This window comes from Gossypium arboreum, chromosome 7, assembly GCF_025698485.1.
Source record: "Gossypium arboreum isolate Shixiya-1 chromosome 7, ASM2569848v2, whole genome shotgun sequence".
Lineage (NCBI taxonomy): Eukaryota > Viridiplantae > Streptophyta > Magnoliopsida > Malvales > Malvaceae > Gossypium > Gossypium arboreum.
The window spans coordinates 9106050-9115009 of NC_069076.1; the positions used below are offsets into that span (position 1 = coordinate 9106050).

General features: G+C 30.8%; 1 protein-coding gene and 1 long non-coding RNA gene across 2 annotated transcripts; both read left to right on the top strand.

The window, feature by feature from the left end:
* The first annotated feature begins 1416 nt into the window (after window positions 1-1416).
* On the top strand, window positions 1417-3066 carry LOC128279235 (F-box protein At3g07870-like). Its single transcript, XM_053030463.1, has one exon. It carries the CDS (start codon window positions 1632-1634, stop codon window positions 2901-2903), a length of 1272 nt encoding a protein of 423 aa, XP_052886423.1. The 5' UTR covers window positions 1417-1631; the 3' UTR covers window positions 2904-3066.
* Window positions 3067-3326: 260 nt separating this feature from the next.
* On the top strand, window positions 3327-4626 carry LOC108484611 (uncharacterized). Its single transcript, XR_008285533.1, has 2 exons — window positions 3327-3557; window positions 3703-4626. It is a non-coding gene; the product is annotated as an uncharacterized LOC108484611 (long non-coding RNA).
* Window positions 4627-8960: the final 4334 nt, after the last annotated feature.

Genomic DNA, 8960 nt, shown 5'->3' on the forward strand with positions numbered 1-8960 from the left:
TAACATTATCAAATAACTTCTGAATGGAATTCTACGACATTTTAAAAATAAAATATTTGCTCGTTTGGTCAAAATTACATGCGTGGAAGACCAAATGAGCAAATAAGAATATAGAACCTATGACTGTAATTTTTTTTTAATTTTTTATTTTGAATGAGGTTGTAAAGTTCTTCAATATTGTTAAGATAAGCAAACTTTTCCTTTTCGCTTACAGGACTTCCACGAGGCTTTAAATTGGCCATGTGAGCAAATTTCTTTTTATTTTAAAATTGTCAAATATCCAATTTAACGATATTTTTTAGTGTTATCAATTAAATTTTAATTATTAAATCAAAAGCATAGAGAGGCTAAACATTTAGAAATAAAGGAAAGAGACCAAATTTTAAATGTAAAAATAGTATAAGGACTAAAAGTATAATTAAATCTAATTACATTTATGATAAAAATTAATGACCATAATTTAGTACATCAATATATATTTTTTTTTTCTTATGCAGCCCATTTGGACAATAGAGTTGCGGATTGTCTTAACTGTGTGAGCTTAAAGCTTGAGGATACTCCCACACTTGGATTGAATTACCCACCTCTATGCATGGTCTTGTGATTTATGATACTTCAAGTTATGAATGACTTTTTACTATAAAAAAATAAAATCATAACTAATGCAATGTAATCATAAATATAAATATAAATTCGAATAATTACAAAATAGTTACAAATCATTACAATGCATCAAAAGATGAAAATTCAAAATAATCCAAACAAAACTCATATAAAATATCAGTATGTGATGGGATTGAAGACTCACACATGACAGTTACGTATTATAAAATTAGAATCTAGATACTAAAAATCTAAAACCAAAATAATAATTTTTTTTCCAGAAACGGTAGTTGGAACTTGGGGAAGTTTTTTGTTTTGTTTCTAGGGGGAGGTAAACTTGGTGGCCAACGTTCACAGTATTTCCTGGAAAATGTATTTTGACTGATCCACAAAATATGGGCACTGTGGTTATGCCACAGTAATGTACTCGTAGATGCAAATGCAAACTGCAATTTGCACTCACTGAAATCACTTTGACAACAGTTTATTAATCTTGCGGGAAGCTAAATTTCTTTCAAACTCTAGAATTACAATCCAACTTTTCATTCATATATCCCCCTAAACTTTTTTACAAACAAAATATTTCACCTGTAATTTTAATTCAATGCTATGCATAAAGATATAAAGAATGAGGCACATCTGTCTTTTGAATGAGAAGCATATATATTGTTTATGGCTATTCTTTTTGTTTTTTGCTCCCAATATTCAAGACTTAATGTTGGAGGGTCACTATCAGTAGGGCCAATCTTTTACAATGACATGGGAATTGATTCATAAAATTTGCTTTTTCTGCCTTCACATTTTGGTCATTTTATACTTAATTGGACGGTGTGGATCGTCGTGTCTATCTTTTCTACAAGTGAGTTCATTCAATAGATTGGTTTTTATTTCTATACAAATAAACATTATTTAATTTCCTTTCGGTTTCGTCTCTCCTTTTTTATTTTCTTTTCCGCAACTTGATTCCATCCAAGTCCACCATGTTTATCTTCAACCTGATCTCCAAACCCACAATTTTGTAACCCCCCATGTGTTCTCTGGATCTCTCAACCATGGATTTGGACGGTGATAAACGTGCTAAAAGAAGGAAAACCCAGACTGAAGATGATGATGATCATCATCATCATCAACCACAGCCAACAGCCATGGAAACCCTTCCCAACGAAATCATCGTCGACATACTTTCGAGGTTACCCATCACATCTTTGGTGCAATTCAAGTTCGTATGCAAACGATGGCGTGCCTTAACTCAAGACCCTGTTCTTGCCGATATGCATCTTTCATGGAAAGCTGATGGAAACGACCCCTGCCTCATCCTTCACTGTGATTTTCCCATACGAAACCAGATTTATTTCCTGGATTTATCAGCTCACAACCAAGACAAAGACAAGGTAAAAAGGTTATATGTACCTTTTCAAGCTACCATGCCTGAATTTGATGTTGTAGGTTCCTGTAATGGTTTATTATGCTTATCTGACTCGTTATACAACGATGCACTTTATATTCACAATCCTTTCACCATGGATTGTATAGAGCTACCAAAATCTAGACAATACTCTGATCAAGAACTCGTTTTCGGATTCGGATTCCATCCCAAAACCAAGGAATACAAGGTAGTTAAGATAGTTTACTATAGGAATACTAGTAGTTACAGTCGTGCCCGAAGAACCGTCTATCCACAATCAGATGTTCAAATTTACACACTAGGAAGCTCTTCGTGGAGGAGTCTAGGGAAAGTATCATATCAATTCGTAAGGCGGCCTTCGGAGGCTTTGGTTAATGGAAGACTTCATTGGGTGAGTAGGCCAAGACGATACCATCCGGCTCGCCGTCTTATCTCCTTCGACTTAGCCGATGAACAATTCCGGGAAGTCCCGAAACCGGATTGTGGTGGTTTAAATAGGTGTAACTTCCATCTGTCTGTTTTAGGTGGTTGTCTTGCTGCAGCTGTTTATGGGAATTATGGGAAGTTGGAGATATGGGTTATGAAATGTTATAACGTGAAGGAATCTTGGGTTAAACAATTCACCATTGGAGCATACATGCCCAAGTGTTTGAAGCTGAATTTGGATCGACATAGACCTTTGAAGATATGGAAGAGTGGTTCCAATGGGAAAGTGGTTCGAGTTCTGTGTTTACTAAACAGTGGGGAAGTATTGTTGGAGTATAAGAACAGGGTTTTGGTGTCTTATGATCCAAAGAAAGGGAAATTCAGAGATCTTGTTTTTCAGGGGTTACCTAATTGGTTTCAAACAGTTGTTCATACAGGCAGTTTGAATTGGCTTAACACCCTACATTGATTGTGAGTTTGCTGATCCCTTTTTAGATAAAAGAAAATAGTTTATGCATTCCAATGTTAATTTGTTTTTGTAATTCCTCAATTTAGCTTGATACATATCATTGTCATTTTATGAGTATTGTTAATTATATACAATCCAAATTTGGGAAATTTTAGATGATGAATTTCTTTCTTATTTAAATGTCGTAGTTTGATTTTTTTCCCCCATTTTAAATAAATCATCGCATAATTTTAATTTTATCTTTTTCCTGTAAAAGTTAGATAACAATCCCTTCAAAGCTGACTAGAAAGATAACGTTACCAAACAAATTAACAAAAGAGATTTTGACAATTGTATATCAAAGACCAAGTTTAAAAATAAATATAAAGAACCCAACCACCCATTGCATAGGTAATTAAAATTAGAGATACTGGGAATAAAAATAAGTAGGCATTCAACGATATGAAACCTAATTCAACCTTGAAGAATAAACCAAAAATGGACTGCCGTTTTTATGCATGTGAAGAGGGTTTTGTCAAGCTCCTAACTCACCTGCATTATAATAGCCAACAACTTGCAATGACCCAATAATTGTGACTCCGAAATGTCCTTTACTGTTCAAGGGAAGGACGAAGAGTACAACAATCTTTAATGGATTTACTAGCCAAAGCAAAGGTAACGTTCTTAAGAAGAGTGTTCAATTAATTTAGATTTATAGTTTCATTAATGTTTCAAGATCTTAAATAGCAATAGGATGGTGGTTCAACAACTTAATGGAAAGAGAGAAAAGTCCTCTGATCATGCTTTTATTTTTTTCCAGCGATCCAAAGTTGAAAAAAGAAATGCAGTAAAGTCACGAAGGGGGCCTCTATGATGTGTCTTCTAGTGGCACATGCTGAGAGAAATGAGAGATTCCCTTCAGAATGGGACTCTTTCCCCGTTGAATTCTTCTCAAAGTAACAATCATTTCCCGTTTTACTTTGAATTTTTTTTATACTATTTCTCCCCATCCTTTTGCAGGCTGCAATAGTTTACATTGCTTTAAATCGGGAATTGAAGTGTGAGATCAATAAAAACACTATCTTTCTATTATTCTAATCATTGGATCAGCAGCAGGACTGCTTGAAAGAAGAATATGCTTTGGGGATATCGGCCAAAACAATGGCAGTGTGTCACCTTCACCTATCCCACTTAATACCCAAACTCTAACTTCATATTTGAAGATCAACCATTGAAGCATAGTTTTTCAAATTGAAAGTTGAGCCGTAGAAAAGAAAACAAGGTCTTATTTGTTTTTTATTACAAAAAAAAAAAAAAAAAAAGCACCAAAAGATTACGAAAAGCTTGTTGGTGCAAAGCTTTCAAAGGTCATGTCATGTGTGGATTTCGGAGTAATATATATTTGGAGGACCACTGCTGCTAGGAAGGTGTGATGAAACCTAACCTCACTGAAATGAAACTCACCATTATGAAACCCAACGTCCTATCGCCCTATCTGTTTCACAGACTATAAATCTTGCGCATGGCCACAGTTGGACAGCTTATATGTATAGGCTTTGCCTTTTAGTTTTCTCTTAGCCTTTCGGCTTCACCCTAACATCTAATGAATCTAAGCACGGAAGGAAGATGTAGTTTTTGGTTCAAGCTTTAATGGGGAATTAGTGTTTACTTTTTCATTTTTAAAAGCTTGATGGTGCAACTCTGTGTTTTCTGCTTTTTGTTATTTTAATGCTGCCAAATACAACTTTCTTTTTGTTGTGTATTTAGAGGAACCAGTGGATAAAGGGGAATAAAAACTAATTGAAATTTTGCTACTAGTATTCTATCAGATTAATTATTATACTCTAATTTACTCATTTTTAGTTTTTATAATTTTAAAATTTAAAATTTTAGTTCTAATCTAATCAATGGTTATTAAATTTATGGTATCAAGTTTTGTTATTAATCTTTGTATTATGCATAAGTTGTGAATTTAGTCCTTGTTAGTTGTTTCTTTTTCTATTAAAGTAATTGACAAAGAGTGAGGTGATAGTTCAAAAATTAGTATAATAACAAAATTTAGTCTTCAATTTTAAATATTAAATCAATTTAGTCATAATTTAAAAAAATTAACCTTTAACATTACAAATTCTCTTAATTCGATCCTAATTTTAAAAAAATAAAGTACATCAAATATATAAATATTTTAAAATTATAATAAATTTTACAAAAATTAGAGAATGATAATTATTTTCTAAAAATAGAAAATGTCTTTTTAATCCAAATGTAACCTTTTCCCTCAACTTCTAAAATCTCATACCGCATATGTAGAAAATGTCATTTTGTTTTTATTTTTACATAATACTTACAAAACCACATCATTTTAGTTATTGAATTTAATTGTTATTGTTTGAGTCAGCACTTAAATTTCAAAATTTAAAAATTATAATGACTAAATTAATCAAATTAGAAAACAATGACTAAATCGACAACTCACGTAAATTGTATAACAAATAATAAAATTTAACCTACAAATTTAATGATTACAGTTTGAATTAACAATAAAATTTTAAAATTCAAAAATTACATGAACCAAAAATGACTAAAGTCTTGTTAGATAAACTGTTGAAAAAAATCAAATCCATTGAAAATTATATTTAATTTTTACAAATGGTTAATAATCCAAAATGAAAACAAACAGAATTTTTTCTACCATAAAGTGTAGAAAATGATAAGTAGATAAAAGCTACTTATCACTTCATGGAAAATATTTTCAATTAATTCAATTTTATTTTTATTTTAATATTATATCATCCGATAAAAGCTTTATGTTTGAAATTTGATTTTGTTTAGAATAAAGTCAAATGTTTAAAAAGTAAGGATAAAATGTAAAATATAGTTTTTTATAATTTACAATATATATTTATCAAACAATCTAATTATATTCCGTAATTAATTTTAAGTAATATATCAAACAATTTTTATAATTTAAATTTAGTACTTAAATTTTTAATACTTATTTTTCAGCACTTAGTTTTTCAGTTTATCAAACTGTTGAGATCTAATGTCCTTAATGTAGTATTTTCATCTAAGTATACATGTACTTTTCGAACAAATTAGTTTAATAAAATATCCATTAATTACATTAATACCCTTTGTATATTATCATCGATGTTTTTGAATGTTAAACAAAATAGAAGCAAATATTGGCTCACTGGTTATCTAATATTTAACTAATACTAAGCGGTATTGTGTGGTTGGATCGTAATATTGAAAGACAACTTGTATTAGTAGATGAACCTATACATGTCCTTAGTCTAATCAGAAATGGGCAAACCGATTGAAAGAATAATATGCTGTCTATCAATTCCAAGTGAGATGCTTTGTCTTGAGCATCAGAATGGATGATTGTCAAAAGATGTGACTAACTAGACTAACAGTACATCAAATAAGACCTAAGTAGAATAGATCCTAGATCCATTTATGGATTTATTCACTTGTGACAGTTCATAGTGTGACATAACTTAATCTTGAATGGATGATGGACTATGTATGCGTGACTTATACACTTTAATGGAAGTAAAAGCTTAGGTTCAAATAAATAATGAATCAAAAGCCGGTGCGCCGGGTATACAACTTTTGCAATATGTAGCATCATTCACAATAGTGGAATTCATAAACCAATTAATGGGTAAATGATATCCTCTCATCAGCATTACATGATAGACAAAAAGTAAATGTGGCCACAAGTCATTTGTCTTAGTGATAAATGACTTTATTACTATTTAATAGTAATTGATTTTTCATAAAGGAAGATGTAATGATTACCATGAGACAAATTAGGATCATATTGGGAGAACATATTTATCTTAAAGAGATTAAGAATGTCATACAAGAGTAACACACGAATGGCAAGGTCATCACACGAACAATTATTGAGTAACTTTTGTAATGATATGTAATTAGGGAGAGCTCAGTCACAATACAATAGTGGAATGACTTCATGACTAAATAAGTTTATAATTAATAGGTGAAAAGTTGTAACTTAATTATAAATTATTTGAGCCATAATTATATGTGTCCAATCGGTCCCTTCGCTAACTCGTTGAAACCATAAATGATTTGCATGTACAACCAAATGAACATGCATGAATGAAAATGGTGAAGTTAGAGAAGTAGGTTGCTTTAACAGATGAATGTGTTTTCTCACCAAAAACAGAAATGATTCAAGAATTAATTTAAGTTTTCCAAATTATCATTTAATTAATTACAATTAAATAATTAAAGTTTGAAAATAAAATAAAATTAATTAGTCATCATGAATCTGTTGAATGTGAAAATTAAATATATTTCCTCATAGATTCTTTTACAAGAAAGTTGTCATGACTAACGAAATTAAAATTGGATTGAGAAAATTATTTAATTAGAAAACTAATTTAGTTAGTTTGGTTAATTAAATTAATCAAATAAAATATATTTATTTTTGAGAAATAGAAAACAAGTATTGAGTTGTATTAAATTATAAAGTACTAGGCCAAAAGTTAAGGAAACACATATAATTGAACTCAATGCATGAGAGGCCTAATTCTCTTCATATTATATGTGAAGAACGAAAAACCTAATGATATTATCTAGGGTGTGTTGCCCCCCTCTCTCCTAGTTAGATTAGGGTAGTGTTTTCTATTAAATAAATATTATTTGTGTTATTCTTATTCAACAAGGATTCTTCTATATCTCCCTATAAATATATGACACTGGTACAACTATTAACATAAGTTTTACATACAAGTTTCATATATTGCTATTCTACTAGAAAATAGTGGAGATTTATTGTAACACCCCTCGTACGACCTTATTGTCGGGTTTGAGCTACAGGATGCTATATTTGTTGCCGGAGCAAGTACAATCAATTTAGTAAAATACTCATACGCACATGCAATTCAATGTCAAACACAATCATTTATCGTTAAACAATCAAAATTGAGTCTTATCAAGCTTACGAAAGCACTTTTGTCAACCCGAGCATGAAACATGACCAAATTGAAAAGTTTTAAAATTTTAGGACCGGTGCCGTGACGTCATCTCTTCCACATCGTGACATCACCAAAATAGTATGTCACATCATGACCTCCGACCACTCGACGTTGTGATGTGACTCACTATCGATCGACGTTGCGATGAGGTAGGTTGCTCATCGGGACATAGACTTTGCTTTTGGTAAAAATGAACCATTTGGTACCTATTTCAAAACTTCCAATTACAACCACTCAATATATGTATCAAGCATCAACTTCACCTTATTCAAAATATGCCAATCAAGTTCAATACTCATGTTCAAATTTTCAACAAGACATTCACTACTTAAACATCAATTAAACCTAAACATTTCTATATCATTAAGGCATACCAATCAGAAATCATTCAAACATCTATATTTACCTATGCCATACCATTTTGAAATATACCATTTTATTTCATTTCTCTACATTTGTGAACCTTGTGCACATATATGACATTTAAGCCTTAAGTTCAACTATAAACCATAAGAACTAGGCCACATTTTTACAATCATGTTTCAAACTGCAAATGTTCAAATTCATTTCCATTTCATTCAATAACCAATCAAGCTACTATTTCTAACTCATTTCATATTATTCAACATGCCATTCATATACTTATTGAATATCACATCTTTTGCATAGAAGAATATATATCTCCAACACCATAGGCAATACCAAAACACCAATTCAACAAGGTTAAAACAACTTGCCATAAGTAATAACATTCACATGTTAATATATACACCTGTAACGCGTAGGTTTGTGCAAGTGTACACAGTCGTTATCAAGTAATAAGTAAGTATTAAGTTATCGTCTCCACAGGGATTGTATTTATGCTAAGTCACTTAATTTATAAAATTAAATTAACAATTTGGTAAATAAAAACACAATATATTTAAGAAGTGATGATTAAAATATATTAGACTAAATGCAATGATCCCTAATTCAAATTATCCTAGGTATGCAAACTATATGAATGAAATAGATTTTAGCAAAATTAAACACAATTTGCAACAATTATAACATAAATAAACTAGGA